We start from the raw sequence: 26,968 nt of genomic DNA on the forward strand, positions 1-26,968 counted from the left end.
TAGAGAGAACAACAAAAAGGAGAGATTGTGTCCCCCTGCAAAACTCCCCTCTCTATGGCTATCAATCCCCTCTGACTACCTATATCCAATCTCGCATTCACATAAAGCTGGTGCAGAACTCTTATCAGTTTACCACTAACACCTAACGTTCCTAATTTATGCCAGAGTTGATTATGTGGGACTGAGTCAAAAGCGGCTTGGAAATCTACATAAATTGCATACAATATTTTATGTTTAAATTCTACACTATTGTATATGAGCGTGTTAAGAACAAATACATTGTCCATGCAACTACGCCCTCTTCGAAACCCACTTTGACCCTCCGGTAGTAATGAACAACTCTCTACCCAAGCTGAAATTCGAGTTTCCAAAATTCCCGTGAATAATTTAACAATAGTGTTAAGAAGTGCTATACTTCTATAATTATTTGGATCCAGCGGATCTCCTTTTTTCAATAAGAAAAACATCTCCAACCGGGACCATTCCTGCGGTAAATTTTTTCCACTCAACACCAGATTGAAAAGAGCTAGAATATAATATTTCCATTGAAGAGGTAGGGATTTATAAAACTCATTGCTTACATCATCGGGACGAGGAGCCTTCTTATTTTTCATTTTTTTAAATGCGAGTTTCAATTCTTCCAGCATGATCGGTTTATCTAAATAAGGATGAGTAGCGTCTTGTAATTCTGGTGCTACAGCTATATTTAATTCTCTATATTTATCTTTTAAAAAGTCGAACCAAATATTTAAATTGATATCATTGGATGTACTTTTCCTTCCTTTGAATTGCCTCACTGCACTCCAAAACTCATAAGAGCTTTTTAAATTACCAAGTCTTTCTCTAAGTTTTTGGAAATAGGTTTCTTTTTTAGCCTGCAATAAGTTTTTATATTCTCTTTTTCTTGTAAAGTAGATATTTGAATACTCGTCCACAAAATTATGTTTTTTTACATCTCTGTATGCTTTTCTTAGACACCTTTTTAGTTTATTGCATTCTAAATCGAACCATGGTTTATTCTTAAAAATAAAATTATTCTTAGGACTTATACATAAACCTAATCTACTAACGGTTTCTTTTATTGCGCTTATCAAATTATTATAGCATGATTCAGTATCACTGTATTCAGTGATGATAAACAGTTTATCGGAGTTTTGCATCGACGCTTGGTACATTTCCACCCTATCATCTGACCAACGTAGCTTAATTTCTAATCTATCTACATTGCGATAACAATTCGCTCTACTATTAATTCTTTTTAGTTAGAGTTTAGTTTCCAATACTATAGGCAAGTGATCGGATGTTAAAATTTCTTCAACTACTTTGAAATCCGAAACAATATCAATAAAGTTATTATTTACCCAAATTAAATCTATTGTACTATTTCCATTCGGGCCAACAAAAGTGAAATTGCCTGGGGTGTCACTTCTACTTCTACCATTAATCACATGGAATGAATTATTCTCCATCAAACTTATAAGTCTTTTTCCTTCAGACGTTACAACTTTATTTTCTGAAATCCTATCATAAGACAAATCCGTATAACTAATTAGAGCTTCATCCAAACATTGATTGAGTTGACCTATTCTCGAATTGAAGTCTCCTGCTATCAAAACCGGGTTAGAATATGATAATACCTTTCTCCTCATAAGAAAATCATTCAATTTTTCTAAATCACTAACAAAATTACTTGAACTGAGATATACTATACCAACTAAAATGTTATGATGAGCAATACTTATTCTAACAAAAACAAATGCCTCATTCAACTCTATTATTTCATAATTTAAATCCTTCTTTATCAGTACAAGTAAACCTCCTCTGCCTCTACCATATGAACTGGTTTTTACAGCTTGCTTTTCAATTAAGTTGTAGTCTTTAAACAAGTCCATATCGTTAATTTTCTCACAAACCCAGGTCTCAGTTAACCCTACAACACTAAAATTGTTTATAAACTCTAATTGTTGTGCATCAAGTCTATATAAGTTTGAAATACCGTGACAGTTCCAATGTAACAATCTGAAGTTATCTATACAACCTGCTGGTGGCTGCGACACACGTGAACGATCACACTCCTGCTGCTATATGAATTCAGCCTGCTGGTTTCTTGGCATGCTTCTGGCCTGGGTTCGGTCACCTCTCAGCCAGCTCTGTAGACCAGAATTGCCACGCCGCGCCTCGCGTGGACGTGCCGTCAGCCGCGTCGCGTCAGCCGCCGTCCCCACACCCGGCTCGTCGACGGGTTGTTGATGCTGGAAACCCGGGCTGGAAGTCTGCATCTCCTGACTAGTGTGAGAACTGGTAGTTGGTCTCTCGGCGTCGCGATGTTCACGATTTCCACTAATATTTGCGTCCTCCTGGCAATTTTCACGGCCATTTTCCTGACTTGGCTCCTGACCAATGAGATCAATCCAACGCCCATCGCTTCGCATTTTTTCAAGATCTTCAAGGAAGTAGTTTCTTCCATTAATAACCAAGTGATCATATTTCATAAACGTTTTGAGTCCCCGTCTTCTAGCCTGATTGAAAAAGTCTTTCAGTTTTTCCCTAACACTCCTAATTTGCTTAGTATAGTCCTCAGATATTCCAATGTTTGTACCCTTTAAAGCTTTAGAAGCTCGTAGAACTTCCATTTTCTTCTTGAAATTATTAAAACGCACTATTGTTGGTCTATTTTTCCCTACATATCTACCAAGTCTATGAGCTCTCTCAATATCCTCATGGATTAAATTAACTTTCATAACCGTAGTTATTAGATTCACAATCAATTGATTGATACCGGCCGTAGATCTTCTATTATCATTATTATTATTACGCTCTTCATTGTTATAAAATATTAGATTCGACCTCCTAGAGTAACCCTCCAAATCGTCCATTTTATTACGAATCACACTATTTTCATGTTCTAAAAACGTTATTTTGTCCTTTAAACTAGAAACATCTTTAGTGATATCATCGATTGCCGTTGAAAATTGAGCCACTGATTGTTTAATTGAACTAATATCATTTTTTATGTCAGTGAAATCGTTTAGTTTCGACCATATGTCCTCTAAGGTTACCTTTGAATCGCCTGGGCCAGGGTTAAGTTCGACACCTCCGATCACAAGTAACACAGAAACAATTAACCAACACAATACACTTTACATGATATTTACTTTCACATTTGAATTCAATAAACGAAATTTAAGTTGACGAAACAAGCCAATACGCGCACGATAAACTGCCAAATCCATCATGAACGAGAGCTCTGATAAGCACGACCGTTCGGCTCGGTGTCTCGACTGCAACCTAGAGTTATTAATATAAACTCACATTTGAATGGATTGGAAGAGACATGTTTCATATTTGAAAAATAAGCAATATTTTATATGTTACTTTCAGTATGTTATCTGAAATTATTGAGATTATGCGTTCAAGAAAATTCAAAGATGGAATATGGGATGGAAGTATGGGGAGGGACGAGTGACGAGGGACGAGGGACATAAATCACCATCTTACGCCCAACTATGCTGTTCCTTAAAAAGCATTCATAACAATAACAATTTTAAACTTACAACTTAAAGATTGTATTTTTTTCACCAGGATCTAAACTTTTTATAATACTTATTGATATGACACATGTTGTATTCAATTTAATTTATGTACCAGCTTGCACATCAAGTCATTGCTATAATTTTATTTTCAAGATTTTTTATTGCTTTCTAAGGTTTCTATGTGGCTCTAAATGAAGTTAATACGAGGCATGTTCATAAAGTAAGGGCCGGGCCGTTTTGCCACAGAAAAATATACTTGTAAGAAACTAATTTCACCGTCATATTCCTTAAGGTACAAACTTCCTTCACTCCTTTACATGATCGCGTTCACTTCTAAGCATTTTTCGTACCGCTACACCAGCTTCTTCAACTCTTCTGCATAGAAGCTTGCCGCCTGAGAATTGAACGAGTTGACAGTCAAAAATCGAGCTCGGGCTCTTTGTGTAGAACACGTCTGGTTTTAACCTCTAGACCACGGAAACGCTCAATTATATATTTTTTGTATATCGAAAACAACCTCAAAATAGCTGTTCTACAGATAAAACATCCCGAGCACGTGGTATTTCAAAAGGGCATCATCTGCTAAAAATTATCAAATTTTGAACAATGATAGTGAAAAATCTAGAAGGAAAATAAAAACTCAGGCTTCAAGATGAATATTGGAGTTGACTATATTTAAATTCTCGTGTTTTAAATCAATACGGTTTTCTTGGAATTCAAGCCACAAATCTGGACGTCTTATTGATGTCACAAACATATAAACGGCGTATAAATTCTGCATTGCTTCTCTCCATTCATTTGTGATCAATCCATTGGCAGACCCAACTTGAGGAATAATTACTATACTTTTCTGAATTTATACATGTCTCTCAGTTCAACTGACAGGAGCTGGTATTTTCTTTTCATGATTAGATTCTCAACAAGGGGCACTGTCACATCAATTATTATAAAAGTCTCTTCATGTTTGATCTGTTTGGACGATGTTTGGTCTGTTAGCTTCCACTGCTCTTTCAGTTGTCAGATGTTGTCATCTTTGCCATGTTGTCCTCAGCTGGTGCTAAAAACTGAATGACCTACATTGTCTTTGAAGCAATGTCAAGGAGGACAACATCAGGTTTTGTGGCTCTTGAAAGCCTGGTGGTGGAGAATGAGTTATTCCTATAAATTCGGCACCTTTCATCATCCACAACAGACTCAATCTCCCCTGGGGCATAAGGCAGCACTGGTGTTTTGTCAATACCATATGAGTGTCTAAGATGGTAATACAGCACTTGTAGAGCAGCATTATGTCGATGGATGTAGCCCGCAGTTATTATTATTATTATTATTATTATTATTATTATTATTCACTGTCAGTGGCCAGCTCTATTGCCAGCACACATGTATATTAATCTGTTTGAGTTGTCCTCATTTGTCCTATTTTTTGGTCAGTATTGAGACATTTTTTTCAAAAGATTCCTCAAATATGGAAAACATTCAACATTTCATTAAATAATTTATACTCTTAATAAGTTTTAGTATGTTTATTGTAGTCTACTGAATTTTTATTCAAAAAGTGAAAGATTATCGAATCTTTTATAAAAATGAGATTTTAACTCCATTAAATATCTGTTATAAAATGTTTTATATTGCAATACTTATGAAAGGCTAAGCCCCGACAGACTGAAATCACACCACAGCCCAAACTACTGAGCCTAAAAACTTGAAATTTTGCACGATTGTTTATGGTAGCCTGAAAAAATCCACTAAGAAAGGATTTTCAGAAATTTGCCCCCCTGAGGGAGCTGAGCCCCCCCCAAAATTTTGTACTTTTTAACCGCTCATTTCACAGCAAAGTCATAAGAAATTTTTTTTGTTCAGCTACGAAAAAAAATTAGATCTATGCAGGAAAATTTCGATCAGGAGCACAAGAGGGTCCAGGAGAGGGCATTTTTCGAAAATTTTGATGTAAAATCGCACTACAGCTCAAACTAATTGTCCTACAGACTTAAAACTTTGCACAAATATTCTTCAAACATGCTAGACGCGCACTAAGAACGGATTTTGAGATATTTTGCCTGTAAGGGTTTCAAAGGATGAAAAAGGATCCTATTAAGTAAGGTTATGAACATGGTAAGGTGAGTGCCATATGGAAATGAGATAATTTATTGATTGACATGTGATTTTCTAACATATGTTGTAATCATTGGAAATAACAAAATAATATGATAGGAATTCAAAAAAGAACATCTGTTCTATTATTGCTTTCTACCTGATTCCACTCAACCTCAATAATATTGTTCTGATAATTGATAAATATGTTTAATAATATTATTATTATTGATATAATAAAAGTATTGTTCTAAGAATTAATTATTATCATTAATATAATAATAGTATTGTTTTGGTAATCAATGAATATTTTTATTTTCACAAACTGTATAATTTATAATGGTGAATGTGAAACAGCTGCATCAAATAAATTATCTCAAAAACATATGTTTAGGAAAATCATAGTTTTGAACTTCGTTTCCTGATGCAATGTATAAGCCTACACGTGGCATAGATTATAAATTTTTCAGCTAGAACAGTTTTTTGAGACTGCTAAACGTCTACAGTTTTATCAATGCTGTTTCCCTGAAAGGGAAACTATTCATTTTATCCTATCTTTTAGTAAAATAACAATGATTTCTGCGTTGAATAAGATCTCCCTTGCCAACAAGAATCGAACTCTTTGTGAATTTAGATATGACCTACACTTTAGATTTATATAATTCTATTGATAAATTCATGGAAATTGAAGTACTTTTTTCAGTTAGTTGATGATTAGTTGATGAAATTGATTATCAATAGAGAAAATGATTAAAATTTTATCAATATAGAAGTAGCTCCAGACAAAATTATTAGACATATTCAGGCAAATGAATTCAAATATTGAATTTTGACCAGTTAGGCATAGGTTATGTTTGTTGTCAGTTTATTTTCATTTTTAAATGATAATTTTCCAAGATGTGAATAGAAAATGGTTTATATAGCCTATGGTTATGTTTGTTGTTGGTTTATTTTTATTTTTATTTTTTAATTATAATTTTCAAGATATAAATAGAAAATGGTTTATATAAGCTATACATATGAACAGTCAGGTTTAGTTTATTTTATTTATAATTCATATTTATTGGAGGCTATGTTTGATTTAAAGATTGATCACACAATTTTCTTATAGCTCTAGGTACATTGAATTCGTGAACAATTAGGTATATGTTATGTTTGTTAATAGTTTACTATTAATTTTTTGATTAGGGTAAATTCTTCTTATAATCCAACACTCCATACCAATACATGAAAATAGCTCCAGACAAAATTATTAGGCAAATAAAAGTGGTTCCTCTAGGCCAGTGGTCGCCAAACTTATGAGCCTGTGAGCTAGAATAGCATTTATAAATCTTCTAGTGAGCTACCAAGGAATATTAGAATAAAGAAAGTATCTTTTATTCCCTATGAAGATACATTTATAGTGTTGAAATTGATAAAGTTTTAGTTTTACTTTTAAAGAATAAAGAGTTGACGAGGGAAACTCACAAAGAAACCGATTTTACATACCGCCTGCGTTTTTAATCACCATGACAGTGCTGCCACCATAGTTGTTCAAACACATAAATAATTTTGACATTACAATAGAAATAATACAAAATATAGTTTTACATGAATTATTATATTCCAACACTCCTCCTTAATGTCAAAATGTTTTAACAAAAAATCAGTTTACATCTAAATTGTTATTTCTTAAATGATAATAAAGATTTTAATCAGAATTAATTGTTAGAAAGTCATCACTTGTATTACTTGTTTTACATAGTCACTAACATATCTTTAAACTTCGAAAATTTGTTACTCAATAATGGTTTAGTAAATATGTCGGCTAGCTGTTTTTCTGAACAACAATATTTTATTTCAAACATGCCATTATGAAATTGTTCGCTTACAAAATGGTACCTGACATCAATGTGTTTACTTTTCCTGTTCATTTGACCTGATTTAATTAGCTTGATAGCACTTTGATTGTCCACATTAAGTACTGTATTTATAGTTTTGTTAGTCAATTCTGAAAGAATAGTCTTCAATATATTTTAATTCTTTACAACACTCTGCAGCAGAAATATACTCAGCTTCTGCTGTGGATAAGGCAATAATTGGTTGCTTTCTAGAGCTCCAAATAATTGGTGCTCCTCCCAACAATATAACATACCCACTTGTGATTTTTCTATCATTTAGATCACCAGCATAATCTCAATCACAATATGCTTCAACTTTCAATACATTCGACTTACAACTGGGAAAAAATAAACCAATATCTTTTGATCCATTTAGATATCTTAGGGTTCTCTTAACATTTTGTACATCTTTAGCACTAGGGTTATCTAAGTACCGGCTTTCATAGTTGACTGCAAAAGACATGTCAGGTCTTGTTTTGTTAGTTAAGTATAGCAAACTACCTACCGCCTCTCTATAGGGAAAATCTATTCTAAGCTTTTCAATTTGGTCATTTTTTACTATGTGTGTATTTTGATATTTACTGCCAGTCATACTAAAATTTTCAAGAACTTTCTTAGAATAGCTTGTCTGTGTTACAAAAATGCCTTCTTTGTTTTGTCTTATTTCCAAACCTAAATAACTAGCTGGATTCTCATTTACTGTAATTTCAAAATTTTTCATTAATTTTTCCAATAGATTATTCATTTTAGTTTCATCCTTGCTCATCAAAATTCCATCATCTACATGTATGGCTAAATAAAGTTCATTTGAACTGTCTTTGAAAATGCATTGATCAGATTTTAGTTGATGTAAACCTTCTTGCTTCAGAAAAGATGTTAGTTTTTTTATTCCATTGAGAAGGGGCTTGTTTTAATCCATAAAGGGCTTTCTTCAATCTACATACCTTTCCTTCTTCATCACCAAATCCTCCTGGAATTCTCATAAAAATTTCATCATCTAATTCCCCATACAAAAAAGCAGTTTTTACATCAAATGTTTGGATTTTCAAATTATCCTGTGCTGAAATTGAAAACAAAATTCTTAATGATGCATTGTCTACAACAGGACTAAAAGTATCTTTAAAATCGATTGAACCTTCTTTCTGGTGACATCCTCTAACAACTAACCTAGCCTTGTATATCCCATTATCTTTTACTTTGAATACCCACCTACTTGTTAAAATTTCCTTTCCTGTAGTTTCTTTTTCATCAACAATACTCCAAGTATTATTCTTTTCCAAAGATACTTTCTCTTTATTTATTGCTTCCTTCCATTTTTCTCTGTTCTCACTCTCCATGCACTCCATAAATGTTAACATTACTTGTCCATCATTGTATCTAGCAGGTAGTCTTATATTATTTCTTGGTCTCAAACTATAATGTTGATTCACTTCTTCTAATTGATCCTCATTCACCATCTCTGCTTCTTGTTCTCTTTCATTCATCATCTCTACTTCTTGTTCTCTTCCATTCATCATCTCTGCTTCTTGTTCTCTTTCATTCATCATCTCTGCTTCTTGTACATTTTCTTGTTCTCTCTGATTTTCTAAATCATTTCTATTTTGTCTACATTTTACAAGCATTTCATTTTGGTCTTTTACAGTTTCATTTGAATAGAACATTTCTTCTTTTCCATTAAACAAAACATCTCTCGAGATAAAAATCTTTCTTTTTACTGGATCCCATAATCTATAACCATTTGGGGCATATCCTACAAAAATTGCCTCTTTGCTACGGCTGTCAAGTTTTTTAAGTGGACCTAATACTTTTGAATGTATTTTAGAACCAAATATGTTTAATTTACTCAAATCCGGTTTTCTACCATACCATTTTTCAGCAGGTGTTGTATCAATACTAACAGTTGGACTACGATTTATAAGATAGGCAGATGTTAATACAGCCTCTCCCCACATACTTTTGGGTAAATTTGAATCAAAAATTAATGCTCTTGCTTTTTCCATTAATGTTCTGTTCATTCGTTCAGCAGTTCCATTCAGTTGGGGTGAATAGGGTATAGTATAATCTAGCACAATTCCCCGTGATTTACACCAATTTTTCAAGCAATTAGATACACATTCCCCACCATTATCACACCTGATTTTAGCAACTTTGAGATTGAAATGAGCTTCAGCTTCATATACATATTCTTTCAAATAAGTAGCAATTTCATTCTTAGATCTTAACAAATAGACTTTACAAAAATGACCGAAATCATCAACACATGTCAAAAAATAATTTTTACCATCATGAGTTTGTGGATCAATAGGACCACATAAATCTGAATGAATTACTTGCAAAAAATTTGATGCTCTATTTCTTATGGAATTGAAGGTTTTCTTACTTGTTTGGCTTTTGGACAAATATTACAAAATTCCTCTTCACAAATATTCAATACATTTGATGGAATTCCTACTGAAATTTTTGATAATTTTTCAAGATTCTTGAAACTAATATGACCTAATTTCCTATGCCAATTCATTACTTCTGAATGATTTGAGAAACTGGATTCAGAATCTTTGTCAATCTTCTTAGAAATATGATTCACTATAGCATTGTCATGATTACCTATTTTACTGGCATATTCTGCAATAGTTACATTATTTTTAATTTCTTCTTTTAATTGAACTTCATATAAACCTTGCTTATTTTTATTCCCTTCCAAAATAACAATTTCGTTTTTCATGATTTGGACTTTACTTTTAGTAAACAAAACTTTTCCACCATTTTCGGTAATTGCATTTACTGACATTAAATTATTAGTGAGATCTGGGACATATGTAACATTTTTAAGTATACACTGTTCTGAGTTTACAACTCCTGAAGCTAATGCTACCATACTTTGATCTTTCTTGGCAACAGATATCGTTTGTTTACATGTTTTTACATTATCTAAAATACTGACATCATTAGTCATGTGGTTTGGTGTACAACCACTATCTATGATAAATACTTTATTGGAGACATCCTGACCCTCAGTTGCTTTTAGGCTATGACTTATTGAACTATTTACTTGAGTTAGAAAATATTTTTTACTTTGAGCCTTATTACGAAAGTAACAGTCTTTTTCATTGTGATTAGTTTTTTACAGATTTTACATGACTTGTTATCACTAGACCTATTGTTAATCAAAAAACAATCCTTTTCATAATGATTTGACTTTTTGCAATAAGTACAACATTTTTGTTTAGACCTGTTATTTGGGCAGTTATTACGAATGTGTCCATATTCATTACAGGAGTAGCATTTTGTTGTCTTACTATTGGAAGTAGAAGCCTTGATCTTACCTCGTTCTTGTCTTACTGTTTTAAACGCCAGAGATTTGCTCTCACATGACCATTTTATTTCTTCTTGAGAAGTCTAGCCTTTAGATTATCCAAAGTCTTTTCCGTGTTTACTGTAGAATCCCACGCACTTGAAAAATGTTTATACTGTTCTGGGAGTACACTCAGTATTTTAGTAATCACCATTGTTCCATCGATTTTCTGGTCAAGTCTGTTCAATTTGTATGCGATGTTTTGAATGTATGTTAGGTTACCCATCATGTCTTTATCTGTAGAGAACTTGCATGTATAAAAGTCTTGAAGAAGAGCACATTTTTGTTGAGTTGTGTCACGTTTAAATAAATTTTTCAATGTGTCATACATTTCCTTGGCACTATTACACGATATAATATGTATTTTTACATCATTGTCCAGCGTCATCAAGATGTAATGTTGAGCTTTTGCGTCTTTGTTTTTGAAAATCTTAATCTTATCAGCACTTTCACCCTGTTGTTCTGAAGTTTCAGTTCCATCTACCACATCCATCAGATCTTTAGCTTTAAGTAATATTTTAATTTCAAATTCCCACATAGTGAATGAATCTGCAACCTTCAGCTTATGCACATAATTTTCCCCGTCCATCGTCGCCATTTTGAGGTTACCTTTTACTATTATTTTAAGAGAAAAACCAATAATCACTTTTCATGTTTTACTTGTTTTAAGATTAAACTTTTTACTTGTTTTTACGTTTTTGGCCATTATCTGGGCCCATAACCTGATAAAGTTTTAGTTTTACTTTTAAAGGATAAAGAGTTGACAAGGGAAACTCACAAAGAAAACGATTTCACATACCGACTGCGTTTTAATCACCATGACAGTGCTGCCACCATAGTTGTTCAAACACATAAATAATTTTGACATTACAATAGAAATAATACAAAATATAGTTCTACATGAATTATTATATTCCAACAATATCCCCATCCAAACCACTATAGACATAATCAAAAACACCCTCAATAACAAACAGATGCCCACTGAAAAAATCAATGAAATAATATCAATTCTAAAAACTATCACCACTCAAAACTACTTCACTTTCAACAACAGATACTATACCTAACATGACGGCCTCCCAATGGGCTCTCCAATATCAAGTATCTTTGCTGAAATATACCTCCAACACATAGAACAGAACCAAATCTTGAAAAACAACACTCACAGCAAAAAAATAATATATTGGTTCAGATATGTTGATCACATCATCCTCTTATACAATGGCAATAAAAGACAATGTGAACAGCTCAGAACAAAAATTAACAAAATCGATAAAAAACTCCAATTTACAGCTGAATATGAACATGAAAACAATTTCAATTTCCTAGATTTAAGTATTACAAAACACAACCAACAACACTCTTTCAACATATTCAGGAAGCCAACCATGACAGATACCCTTATTCACAACTCCTCAAATCATCCTGTTCAACACAAACACTCAGCTTTCTTATCTATGCTACACAGACTGCAAACCATCCCCCTCTCACCTGAACACTTCAAAGCAGAACTCAATACCATAAAATATCTAGCACAACAGGACGGATACAAACACAACCTAATCGACAAGCTACTCCAAAAATCAAAAATCAAAAACAAGAGAAGGACAAAACTGGAAAGTTCATAACACTGACATACATGAACAACAAATCCAACAGAATAGGGAGTATGTTTCGAAAATGTGGGTATAAAGTAGCATTTAGAAAAAAAATAAAATCTACAAGCAAATCAATAAAAGAGAAAAAATTCAAGACAACAAAAAACTCAAACTCCCAGGAGTATACAAGCTAAAATGCTCTGAATGTGATAAATTCTATATCGGACAGACAGGCCGTTCTTTCAATCAAAGATACAAGGAACATATTCAGGGACTAAAAACAAAAACAGAATCTGCATTCGCCAACCACCTAATTCAAGAAAATCATAAACATACAAACATAAATACTGATCTACAAATCATACACATAGAAAACAAAGGACCAGAATTAGACACAATAGAACAATTTGAAATATACACCCAATTTAAAAGCAATAGACAATGTATATTAAATGAACAAACCAACTTCAAATCCCACATCCTCTTTGATTACCTTCTTAGCCACAACAAACCCAATAGACACCAATAGACACCAACAGCACCAACAGACACTAATCCAATAGACACCAACAGCACACTAAAAATTGCCATCCTATCCTTCTACTTGTCTATGAGTCCAACCAAGAAGATGGCGGAACTGCCGAAAGATCTCGTTGTCCAGTGAGTGATTTATTCATTTATTGTAAAATATCTGACTGCTAGTCCTTTTTTCTAAAAGCAAAAAGTGATTTAATAATAAGCAGTTCGTGATGGAAAACAACATTAAGGATTTCATTTCACCTTTCTTCAACTTCATTTTGAGAATTGCATTCGCATTTCTCACTTGGTTTTTTCTAGCTGGCCTAACTTGTTCTGGCAATCCAAGTCGATTCCTCATCATTGTGCCTGTTAGATGAACTCCCAAATCAAATCAAATCAAATCAAATAATTCTTTATTCATCATTGCATTAATACAATATAAATAACGTCACAGTAAAAGAGGTCAAAGAATTTCAACATTAACAACAATTCAAATTAGATACTCCTGAATTGAGTACAGGCTCATAGAAATTAAATATCTCTTCAGTTCTCTCTTGAAGTCTGCACCCTCCTTCTCTCTGACATCAATCGGCAGCTTGTTGAAGAACTTTGCTCCCATGTATGATGGCCGTTTTTCAAAGAAGTGTCTCCTGTGCTGATGAAGTGCATATGTTCTCCTTGAGCGTGTATGATACCGGTGGGTAACATATTCTTCATTTTTAAATTTCAATGTCAGAATACATTCCATTATGTACAGTCCATAAATTGGCAATATGTTGAGGCTTTTGAATTTTTCTCTCACAGACTCTCTGAAACCTAACTTCAATATGATTCTGACTGCTTTTTTCTGAACTGTGAATAATTTTTTCAAGTTTTCAAGAGATGTTCCTCCATAGAGTCCTACTCCAAACGCTAGGTGAGAATGAATGTTTGCAAAGTAGATGGTTCTCAGTGTAGCCTGACTTGAATAATTCGACAATACCCTGAGTGAATAGAGGCCAGAGTTCAGCTTCTTCAATATGCCATCCACATGTGACTTCCAAGACAATCGTTGGTCTATTGTCAAACCCAGGAACTTTGAGTTTGAGGTTTCCTGAAGTACGTGACCATCAACAGTGAATTAAGTCTCCTCATCCTCACGAATTCCAGCCGAAAACTTTATAGCCTCACATTTAGTTGGATTCAGTCTCAAGCAATGATCCTTGAAGAATTTGTCAAGCTGAAGCAGACCTAAATTAGTGCGTTCTTCAAGTTCTTCCTCGTTGTCACCAGCTACATTAAGCGTAGTGTCATCAGCATACATACACAGCTGCACATGTGAATTTCGAGGTATTTGTAGGTTCAAAACTGAAGGGAGGTCTTCAAGTAGATAATGAAGAGGATAGGGCCTAAAATAGATCCCTGGGGAACGCCTCGAGTCACCCTTCTAAGTTCAGATTTGAAGATTTCAAGTTGAAATCTTGATTTGAAGGTATCATAAGTTCTTCTTCTAACTGTCACGAACTGCCTTCTATTTGAAATATATGAACGCATCCACTGCAGATATCTACCAGTCACCCCACATGAATGCAGCTTCTGAAGAAGTATATTATGAGACACCGACTCAAAAGCTTTGGTGAGGTCCATCAGAATTGATGCTGTGCGCCGACCTGCATCAACCTGCTCAACAATCCATTCAATACTACTGACCGCTGCTGTAATTACTGATTTACCGCGCTGAAAACCATGCTGTTCCTCGTCAATCAATTTGTATTTAGACAGGTGTTCCATAAGTCTATTACTCATTGCTCTCTCAAATATTTTGGAAAAGACTGACGGCTCTGAGATCGGTCTGTAATTGCTGAGCTTGTTCCTATCTCCTTTCTTGTGTATTGGCGTTACTTTAGTTATTTTCAAAAGTTCAGGGTAGATTCCGGATACAAATGAAGAGTTTACTACATGGCTTCATCAGATAAAATTTAGCTTCTTTTATTACGGACATTGGAACTTCATCAAAACCACACGATCTGAGATTTAAAAATGATCCTATTATATTGAGCATTTCTTCATCATCAACTTGGTTTGGGCGAAATCGGCATTCATTACTTCCTTGTAATACATTGATGACTGTATTTGTATCTTGAGGAAATAAAGTATTATCTGTGAAATATTCATTAAACAGCTTTGACACATCTGTTGGATTCTTGTAGAGTCTCCCATTATGCTCAATCTCTAAATCATGGTCGGTTTTATTATTTTTACCAGTTAAAGAATTCACTACATTCCATGTACATTTGGTCGGATTTTTCGAATTTTCAATTAACAATTTAAAATGCATTTCTTTTGCAGATCTTAACTTTTCTCTGTATTGACGTTTTTCTCTGCGGATGTCATCAAGTGAATCAAAATCATTTGCAATCCTGGCTCTACAGCATTTACTACTTATTTCCTTTCTTAGCTCTCTCAGTTCAGGTGTTATCCACTTGACTCCACTTCCAATCCTTTTTATTTTGTCCACTACAGGAAATGATTTGTTAAAGTAATATACAAAGGTAGTATGAAATTCATTATATTTATCTTCAACCTTTGCATTAAATACATTGAACCAATTTTCTAAAGAGAGAAGACTCTTAAATCTTTCTACATCTGTTTTGGAGAATCTTCGGGTTTTAGTTCTAATAACACTATCATTCTTCCTTTTCTCTTCTACATTTTTATATTCTAGAAGTTGAGCATCGTTGTCTGATAAACAGGTGTCTATTCCAGTTATAATTATATTTCTGTGTGGAAGATTTGTAAGAAAATTATCAAGCGCTGATTGTCGAGTTGAGCAAAATCTAGTTGGAAAGTTCACCATGGCAGAGAGACCGTAGCTCTTCAAAATGTTCTTCAGTTCAACTGAGGCTGTCGTAGCCTCTAAAACATCTATATTCAAGTCACCAGCGATCAATACACGAGTATAATTTCTTGAGAGTAAGCTGAGTAGTTCATCCAATTTATTAAGGAATATGCTTTTATTTGAGCATGGACTACGGTATATTCCCACCAACACAAAATCAACCATATTCAACTTGAAAGAACAGACAGCCAATTCAAACTGAAATTCTTCGATGAGATTATCAATGAAAGGGTTTGATACCTTCTCCATGTTGACACCTCTTTTTGAAAGGATCACAACGCCACCGCCTTCTCTACCCATTCGAGCAAACCATACAACTGTCTCATAATTCGCTATATTCAACCTCTCCAACTCAACGTTTTTCATTTTATGTTCAGTCAAAATCACAGCATTATCTCGTTCAGAACTATTTCCAGTGAGTCTATTCGTGATGGCAGATGAAATATATTCTGGTGGAAAATTGAAAAGTCACAGGTCATTGCGGGGTTCGAATTACGAATGATAGATTCTCTAGTCATGTTCGCTGCAGATTTCTCATCTTTGTCACAACCTAAAAGTTTAAATTGTCAACATGTTCAACAGAAGATATACCATTATTCATCGAGCTCGTGGCAGTTCCCGGAAAAGATTCAAGTCCATTCTCAAATAAATTTGCCGATTCATCCAAGCCGTGTGATTGAGAAACACTTGAATTTCCCGCGTTAGCAGCCGAAAGTGGTGGTGTATGTATCGCTATGCATGAATATTCCTGCCTATTGAAAGCGCGCACAATACGATCCGAGATGTATCTTTTCCCAATAGAATTGAAATGAAGGCCATGTCTCGTGTGGAACCGTCGGCCAACATTATTAATGTTCATCAGCTCTACATTCTTGAAACATTCACATAATTCTGATATTTCCTTATTCAACATTGCAATCTTCGAATTTAATTCAGATGTGAGTCCATGGTCATGTCTGTGGGGAAGATTTAGCATAAGTACCCGAGTATGAGTCAATGCGAGTAGCTGTTTCTCAATTTCACCAATTAGTTTCCTCGAGTTTTCCGTCTTTTCCACGTCGTTAGCCCCACCAATTAAAACAACCAGATCTCCACCTTTCAACTCTCTACATTCAGCTGAGCAAGATGAAACTATTTTATCAAAAGTTGCTCCTGGTTTTAAAATACTGCTTGTACTTTTCACGCTTTTAAAAACTTTATTTACTAAACCTTTGCCATGGCTGTCAGCGAATAATTTTATTTTTCCAAAAACATTTCTTTTTAAATTTCGCGGTTTTGAACCAGTTTGACAACCTGCTATTGATTTTGAGTACAATTCATCATAGAGCGTTCTGAATCGATTTACTTCTTTTTTTCCATGAAGTAATTCATTGTTTAGGGCCTGATTATCAGCCTCTAAGGCCTCAATTGAAATTAACATTGACCTAATTCTATCAGATAAATTCTTAATTTCCTCCTTCAATTTCTCGTTGATCTTATCTGAACCAACATATCTTATTTTATCTGAACCAACATATTTCTCAATGAGAGCATCATTATGGAGTTCTGTATCTACTCTATTATCTAGTAATGCTACATTAAAATTCGATGTCACAGTTTGAACAGTTTCGAGAGGGATTGTTTGTGAAGCTGTTTCTCTAGTAGTGTTGGAAAGGTGTAAGAGCTTGATATCCAATTCAATTGAACGGTTGAGAGCAGCGTCGCGTTCATTCTGCAATTCTTTGATTCGATTTTTCAGTTTTTCATTCTCAGCATCCAAACGCAAGAGCTTGTCAGTCAAAGATTCAGAAGCAAGATCAGATTCGTTGAGATTTAATGAGGTCGATTTATCCAAGTCCTTGTAATTTTCACATACTACAGTATGACTGGGGGTACAATTGTCAGTCTCACCTCCTGGTGACACAGTACTAGCACGAGGTGTACTGACTCCCATATCACGCATCACTGGAGTAGAACTAGCCGGAGAAGAAACGACTGTAGCAAAAGATAATCGTTCACTAAAAGAACCGTCATTTACACTATCGTCCTGCGTGATATTCAAGTTTGACACAGGATGATTATGCGATCCATTTGTTTCTAATACTTCATTTATCTTGGCATTAGTCTTCAAAGTCATTGGGCATCCGATTTTAAGACATCTAAACGAGACTCTTCCGTTAGCCATGGTCCGATCTTTTCTGAAATTATATCCATCAATCTCGATAGCTATAGCTCCTCTCTTCGTTTTGCATTTTTTTATTTCAGGATTCATAATGGAGTGGGATTGAAACGGATGAAAAAACGGAAGAAAAATTTCTTTTATTATTTCTCATAACAATGAAAACGTATTTTTGAAAAGGGGCGCTCAGAAGCCAATTTCTTATCAGTAGAATTGATAATGATTCACGTAGATCATTTTCACTTTCGAATACGGAGCTGCAGGCTAGAAACAGTACGATAGCTGTCTCTGTGCGCACGCATTCAGTTTCAAGGTTAAGCAACAGTTCGCAGTGAAAATTGTTATATCGTGTGATGCAGATGCCAAGTCTAAATTTGTATAATATCTGTCACAAAAACATGTAGTCCCTCAATATTCATGTTTGACTCTTTAAGCTTATTAACTAGATGTAATACCACCCTACTTGTAACACCCAGGTCTTGTCGTTCCATTCTGTCAGTTGTGTTTTTTTCCAAAATAAGGTTCCAATGCACAAATGTATCCTGTCTGAGATTCGGAAAGCACAAAAATTTTTATACCCCACTTGATGGGTTTGTCCTTGTTGTAAACTTTGAATTGAATTTTTCCCTTGAAGCCTACTGTGCTCTCATCTACGCTCACTTTTTTATTTGGCATATAGTATTCCCTATATTTTTTATCTAAATACAATACTACATTACACACTTTCCCTGAACGAGTCAATACTCCAGAAGGGGGGCCAGTTGGTGGTGGCCCAACATGCAAGTTCCAAAAAATCTGCAGAAACCTGCATTCATTATCTTCATTTATTTTCATTATCTTCTCTTTTGCATATCTATTAGTCTCATTCACAATTTCATTCAATAGTTCATCAGTAAAAAACAAATTGGAATAATCAATGGGTGAATTGAATTGTTGACCAATTGGTCGTTGAAATCCGCTCACATTCAAATAACTGAATTTTTCAAAACCAAACTCACCATCAATCCATTCTCTCCATGTATCACTTGCTGGATTCAACTGGATAGTTGGGCTACATTCATTTTCCTCTTCATCACTTGTTGTTGCTGCTCCATTTTCACTGATTTCTTCTTCTTGTTCAATTAAATCCATTTCATAATTCACCATTTCATCAAATAACTCACCCATGTTGAAATCAATGTCACTATCATGATCGGAGTCACATTCCACAGGAGAAAAATCTGCTTCCAATTCATTTCTGATTGCATCAGCATTCAAAAATTTATCCTCATCCATGTTTTGAATTCAGGAACTCACAAACACTATCATATTACCTATCATATCACATGAAAATAACATTGAAAACTAACTAAATTGAAAAACTACTCTACAACAGTTGTAGGCCTATGTAGTTACATCGACATTCGACACGTACTGCATCGTAGCAGAAAATAATAACCTATATCACAGGTTATAATATTCCATGAAACGCGCGAAACGAGCAGTTCAATAGTTTGTCAAAAGATGTCAGATGTCAGATTGAAAAGATGACTCGATGTCAGCACTTTGCAGAGACGTTGGTGAAAAAATAAATTAGTAGAACAAATAGATATTAGAGAACTACTCAATGGTCACTGACAGTGGCCATGCGAGTGCTCACTGAATTTAACTTCGGCCACTGACAGTGGCCATACGATCTGAGCAAAGACCTTAAAGAGTTATAGACCCACAATGCCTATGCCTTCCCAATGATAGCTCTTACTTGAAATTGAAGGCCGCCATTGGGGTATTTTAGCACGAGATATTATATCTATATATATTGGTAATACTATAGATCACAAAGACATTGGTGGCATTGGTATGTAATAATCTTATGGGATGCCCCCTCAATGGCGGATTTCAATTCCAAGTACGACACTAGCGCTGCATGTGAGTCTAGCATCTTTAAGGTCTTTGGATCTGAGTGAACTTCTCTACATAGATAATAGCAAGTTTTCAGACAAATAGCCATGGCCACTCACAGTGGCCGTACGACTTCATAGGAAATGTGTTTAAATGCTTCTCGAGTGCAAAGGGTTAATAGTTATATGTTGAATAGAAATTGATGATTAGATGTAAATAGAATGAATACTAACCTGAGCGTTGGGATCTTAGCAAGCAAGGCATCGCACACTGTCACGTCTCCTTTTATGGGCACGGTATGGTTTTTCTCCAGTTCCAAGCGCAACGCCCTCAACACCGCCTGCCCCAGTCTTCCAATTTCCGCCAATCCTTTTAGCCCTTGACGATCTGCAAAAAAAAAACATTTTACTAAACAGACACATTTCAATCACCTATAATTTCAATCCCACTACAAGAATCGATGGAGTAATACAACAGAATTAAAATTGTCACTCATTCATTGGAAGTCTAGTACAGAGATGGCTAATGTTGTAACAACCGAGATTTGATTCTAGATTTTATAAAAAATAAATGCTTTTGCTAGCTTCAATCCGTTTTATTCTACTACAATATCGTCTACACTACTAAGCAGAAAGCTTACCACTGCCATTGATTGGTTTCAGATTATTAATAATCTTCACTTGGAGAGTGATTTATTGGTGTGGAGATTCTTGAATTCTGAAGGCACGTTTTGTACAAGTAAATCGCGTATACTAAACGAAAACGTTGTACACCATATAAATCTGGTGAAATGAGCCATGAGGTCTCGTTCTACTTGAGTAGGTTCAGGCACGATTGAATATTCTATGCCATATTGCATAGAATTAATACATACGGTAATACTTTACAAATTTCAATTTTTACAGTCTATAAAATTGAGATCCTGATTATCAACAAGATTTCATTCATAAAATCACTTCACTTATATGGGCTACTTGATTCAAACAAAAACAATATACAAACTTTTAGTACCCTTTGATTAAAAACTTAAAAATATTTCAACGACTAGTTTCGACCATAGGTCATATCAAAACCATCATTTCAAAATGACCTATGGTCGGAACTAGTCGTTGAAATATTTTTAAGTTTTTAATCAAAGGGTACTAAAAGATTTCATTCGTATACTTACCTGCAGAGAGTAAAACCACTGCAGAATATAAAGCCAATTCCGTTTCTGTAAGTTTGAGTTCAGCTACGGCCCTCGCCACTTCAAACGCTAATGTAACCAGCTTCATCTCATTTGTGTCCGTTGTGTAAAAACAGTCCTGTGGCAGCATTGTGTCAGAGTAGAGCACACAATTGTTGCTCAAATCGTAGTATCTACTCATCCGTAATATTGCTAGTTCGAAACTTCCTGTGAAATTGAGAATATTGTATGAACATAAACATAATTGACAATTTTTTATTTTTAGCTATTTTGAGGACGATGATCGTATAATCTCTATACAAAAAAGATCTTTTTATTAATTTTTTTCTGTTTCAAGTAAAAACTAAAACTTCAATCAGCCGTCATTTTGTATACAAGTATCGTAGAACATTTCTATTGATGTACCTTCAAAATGGGTATGATGATGTACCAATCAATGGGTGTTTACATTTAAAATATTTGAGTTATAACCCCTAATTTAAAAAAAAATAAAACTTCAATCAGGCGCCATTTTGGATACAATAAGCATCATAGATTTTTTTATTGATGCCTTTTTTCTTGTTTTCAAAAGGCTTTTGAAATGATGTACCACACAATGGAGGTTTACATTTAAAATATTCGAGTTACATCCCCTATGAGGTCACCTCCCTATAAGTCACCTTCTTATGAAGGGTTGAAATTCAGTTGTACGTCAAAAGGTAGAGTATGCGACCAATAATTTATCCTGAAAGTTACAGTATTATATCTACAACTACAGTCTCCAACGTATTGAAGGGTTCCCAATTCCCATACATATGACACACTCTGAATAGTAGGATTGATTTTAAGCAGCCTGCACACAGGGACGATAATAGTTTCCATAAGCTACCGACGCGCCGGCGGAATGTGCAATTGAAAATGCACGGAACTCATGTACGTTTGAGTTACCAATTATTTGAGTTGCCATTACCAATTCAGCGTTTGCTGCGACAGCTAGTGGAAGCTACTATTGTCCCTGTGTGTAGCGTAGCCTGCCTGTGACAGACAAGTGATTTTACAAAGCATGTGGCGTTTTACACTGCACGGCGTCAGTGTCGTTAATCCCAATTTGTTTTTTCAAAAGTATGTAAAAATATCATATTTAAAAAGCTTACTTCTGGGAGATGGAATGTAATGCAATTCAAACATTTTGATAGCCCTCACATTAGTGCTCTTTTAAATCAATATTCGTATTGCGCTTTGTATTTATTCACATTAGTTTCTAGAAGTTCATTATTTTAAATTGGAAAAAATCAGTCATCAGCACCTGTTTCAAACCTAGCTTTAATATAAATGAATTGTTATTATTAAACGAAAATCCCAATTAAATTATGTAAATCACCCCGAAGACTTCTGCTACTGCAAATATTGACAACATGGTAAACAGCTGTTACTTATTACTTCAGCTTATTACTTCAGGGTGATTTACAGCATTTAATTGGGATTCACGTTTGATAATAATTATTCATTAATTAGCATTTGAAAAATGCGATTTCCAATTTATTTCCATCTGTAGCCTTGCTGGCCGCTTTGGCTTTGTATGAAATGAGCGCTGCTATCCAGAGATTGTCAGTTTGGTGTAAGGGTGAGCATTCCTGACCGGCAATTAGGAGGTACTGAGTTCGATTCCCGGGCTGACAAATAATTTTTGTATAGGGAACGCTCATTGAGTTTCCATCTAGCTGTTTACCCTGTTTTCATTATTAATTTGCAGTAGCAGAAGTCTTCGGGGTGATTTACAGCATTTAATTTGGATTTTCGTCTAATAATAATTATTCATTAATTAGCATTTGAACAAATGCAACTTCCAATCTATTTCCATCTGTAAATGAATCTTACTTAATTTTCAAACACAAAAAATATTCATACAGTCGGAATTGCAATAATTTGAAAATAATTCATCAAACGTAATTACAAATATACTATGAATGCTGGTTTGAAGTCTTCTGTAACTACAAGTACAGTGACTCGTAGTGATAACAGAGCAAATTTCTGTATGGAAAAATGAATAATAAGGAAAGCTAGAAGGGAGGTATATCATAGTAAATGTAGATAGATATATAATTCCCCTACAAAATAAATATAGCTTATCCTCTCACTTGTTATTTCGTGTTTTGAACGCATATGGTAATGTAGTGAATTGAATTGAAATGTAATTATTAGTAGTTGAGTATTTATGTGGAATTCAATATACAGACCTGCTTTCAACAAGACTATTTGGTCGTCTTGGGAAAGCTTCATAAATCCGGGTACCATCTTAGCAAATTCAATTATTTGCTGAATGACTGTCGTTAGCTTTTGAGCGCACTCCAGCCATAACTCTTCATGCGCCTGGAAAAAATTGAAATTCATTGCTGTGAACCAGAAATACTGTCGAGAATTGAATATTTAGTTTCACTAATTTCACAGTTCCACCAATAAAACTAAATAATAGAACAAAGCAATTCAATATAGTGAAAAGTAAATTTGAGAACAATGTCAACTTCAGTGATGCATAAAATTATTCAAATATGAATTTCAATTTAAATCAGTCAAAAACCAAATATTTGGAATTTTTTGTAATCTTCTAGCTATGAGGTTTTTGAGACATTGTTCACGAGCTAACTTATATCGTTTAACAAAGTTGAAACTAGAGTTAATTCAACTGAATCAACTTTCACTATTTCAACTGGTATGAATACTTTATCAGTTACTGTAATTGTAATTCACAGACATTCATGTGTATATTTTTATAATCATCATTCTTCGATTACTTAATAGTTTTCTAATGAATAAACTATTACCCTTTTATTTTCTTAAAGGCACGTAATGTTCCGGCAATCATGCCATTTTCATGTGTCAAATGAAGTGATTGGACTCTGTATTGTTGTGAAGTTGATGTGGTAGATATCCATATTGATTGAAAACGTGATTGTTGAAAACAATGATTTATCAAAAAAATTTTGAGATACTATTATCAGAACCAACATAATTAGGAATTAAACAAGTAGTCTAATGCTTCATACAATATTAATTATTTTAAATAATTTTGAAAAATGTCACCAGTAATTAGTAAAATATTACCAAGAGTCTGTTGGCACAGACACAGCCTTGAGGTATCTTGAAGATTTTTGAATCTTTTATGCATGACTAAGTAAATTATTGAAGTAATTGATATTGATAAGTAATTAATATGAATTTATAGGAGAGATTTATATCCTAATCATATTGTTATATTGATAATAATGGTATAAATGAGTTTTTGAATATGTCTGCTGGATAATTGCCACATAAGCTTTTGGTCGGAAGCACATGGTCTCTTGCAATTCCATTCAAAAACTTGATAGCAAATTATCCGTTATCCGACTGAGCTATCGGAGGCTGAAACCTCCGAGCCATTGATTGAATCTATAGTAGTCTGATTAATTTTTCTATTTTTGATTTATTTATCACTTTTTCAAAGTTTCTTTATAGTTATTGAGCATAGTTCGATTAGTTTTGAGCACAGTTCCACTGGAAGAATTGTTAGAAATTGTGTTGAGGAAATCAAATTGTTCTCACCATATTTTTATAGTATAAAAGTTTTGAGAGATCTTGTGGTTTACGGAACATACTGTGTATGTACTCGAGAGAATAGAGGCAGGTTCTTGCGTGGGCGTCCGCGATGGTCTTGCAAAGAAGTTCACATATCTGAGAGGGATCTGCGAAAAATGTAAAAAATACAATGAAAATCGGCGCATCCACTCGAAAATGATAAATTATTATTTTTATTTTAAAATAAGGTTATTAAATTCTACTTACAGATAACCTGAGATACAATATTACTTTCTGCCGAACATATCATTGTGAAATATTATTGAAGTAATAATAATATTAATATGGAGTGACCTGGCTGGCTCAGATCTGGTGTCAGAGTTTTCAGGTCGCACCTTATTAATTTCAGGGCCTCTGACATGACCTAACGACTGTTATTACGCAGCCGGGACCGACGATTTAAAGTGTCCATCCGAAACACGCGAGTGACCCGAGAATAATATGTTGCTTGAGCCAGGATTTGAACCCGGGCTTCTGAATCATAAAGCCAGCATCTAATCCACTCGACTACGGCCACTCCAAATATTGAAGTAGAAAGGACTTACATTGAAGTATAGAACGGATAAAGGAACTAGGAGACATTATAAACTATAACGACTAGGAGTCGTATTTATAAGCAATTCAAGGAAAAACGTAGAACACTTCAATCAGTTTGCAATCAAGAACTAGAATAAATTGTAATTAATATCAGTTATTGTATGCTGGTAACCAAACCAAAAGTGGAAAGTTGATTAAGAATCGCAGTTCGTATTGGATCAAGAAATTGAAAATTTCAATTGATAACGTCAAAGGTTAATAGACTTACAGGTTGGCCATTCCCTATAAAAGTCCAACAGTCAACTCTTTCCCTGGTATAATGACTCTAAGCAGTGACCTAGCCATAAATGTGATTTAATCCTCTTAATACGGCATCATTTACTAACTATACATATATTTCTGGAAAATTGATTAACATTACTAAAAAATGTCTATCACAATTATAGCGTTAATATAACAAGAAAATTTCAATCTTTAGTTCTGATAATATGAAAAATTATCTGCATTAATCAGATTATTATCAGTATTAATTGCAATACAATTATTTTAGAAATGAATAACAGGAATGTGGTATTAATATAATTCCGTCACGCTTGCATCAATCTTGACTAAAAATATTGGCGTAGATGCAACAAGAAATATGGACTGCGACTTTTCAGTTTGATTACAATTAATAATGTATCACTACATTGATGTTGAATTGAATTGATAATTTAGTAAATATTATTATGTAATTCGAATCAGCTATTAGCTATAGGAGTTGATGGGTATCATATGCACAACATGAAAATAAATATACATAGAAGGATAACTGATAAACGTCATTACTGGGCTCAGCTGATACAATTAGCCTACCGATCGAGTCTATAAAGTAGATGGTTTAGTGACGAGAAAAAGGTTGTCTGCCTTACGCTGCTGCAGTTTTAAACTTTTTCATGTGTCTGAACCATTTATACGTTGATGGTATGTGATTTTGCGTGGTGCCAGTACATAGCTTGAAGTACAATTAATTTGCTTACTGGGCAGGACTGTTTCTTCTAGTTGTCTAGGTGTGGTGCTATCTACAAAAGCGGTGACGAGCGTTTCACTGGAGGGGGCGGTTGCGGAGGCGGCGCTGACAACCGGCTGCGAAGCTTCGGCCGCCTCTAATTTCACCACCACCTGTTGTCTTTGCTGCTGCTGCTGCTGCTGCTGTTGCTGGAGTTGGTCTGAAGATGCACTACCAGGTGACGACATGCTTTTTCCTGACCCGTTTCCGTTAACACCACCACCTTGCCGCGACAAATTAGTAACAAGCAATTGTTAGCACTGTGTCATTCACTAGACTCGGGCAAACATGCGTCACAATCATGCATAAGTCAACTAAGCTAACGGTTACCGTTGCCACGCAACATATTCTCAGTGAATTATGAAATCAATAAAAAAAACAATATTTTGTCGTTTTCTACAAAGATACATTCATTTGCACATAACTCTAGTCTCGATCCTCATGACATTCATCATCATCATTTGTATGTTGAGCTGAAAATATTGTTATAGTTTGGATATTCATGAAATTCGAGGTTTTGGATGAAAACCCAAGGTTTTTCAAAATAAAATGGAAAAACTGAAAAAATTTCAAAATTTGGGGGGTTTTGGGGTTTTTATGGGTGTCAGAAAATTTCAGATTTGAATTCAGCGTCCCAAAATACATATAGAACCGACCAGAAAATTTCTTTCGGGGCTGTTTCCTCAAAAATGACCATTTGACTGGACTATAAT

The 26,968-nt window shown here is 34.3% G+C and overlaps 1 protein-coding gene across 14 annotated transcripts in view; it reads right to left on the minus strand.

Annotated features, from left to right (window-relative positions):
* Positions 1–26,968, minus strand: part of LOC111054728 (probable nuclear hormone receptor HR3) — a 269,988-nt gene that overhangs the window by 20,498 nt on the left and 222,522 nt on the right. For 11 of the 14 annotated variants that reach the window (XM_039441259.1, XM_039441255.1, XM_039441257.1 and 8 more), the window contains 5 exons: positions 26,227–26,478; positions 24,638–24,777; positions 23,296–23,428; positions 21,062–21,286; positions 20,127–20,280 (listed from right to left, as the gene is read on the minus strand). In XM_039441259.1, the coding sequence (XP_039297193.1) occupies positions 20,127–20,280; positions 21,062–21,286; positions 23,296–23,428; positions 24,638–24,777; positions 26,227–26,478 (904 nt within the window). The remainder of the gene's footprint in view (positions 1–20,126; positions 20,281–21,061; positions 21,287–23,295; positions 23,429–24,637; positions 24,778–26,226; positions 26,479–26,968) is intronic. The other 3 variants (XM_039441263.1, XM_039441261.1, XM_039441262.1) reach the window with 1 other exon arrangement.

This window comes from Nilaparvata lugens, chromosome X (assembly GCF_014356525.2).
Source record: "Nilaparvata lugens isolate BPH chromosome X, ASM1435652v1, whole genome shotgun sequence".
Classification (NCBI taxonomy): Eukaryota; Metazoa; Arthropoda; class Insecta; order Hemiptera; family Delphacidae; genus Nilaparvata; species Nilaparvata lugens.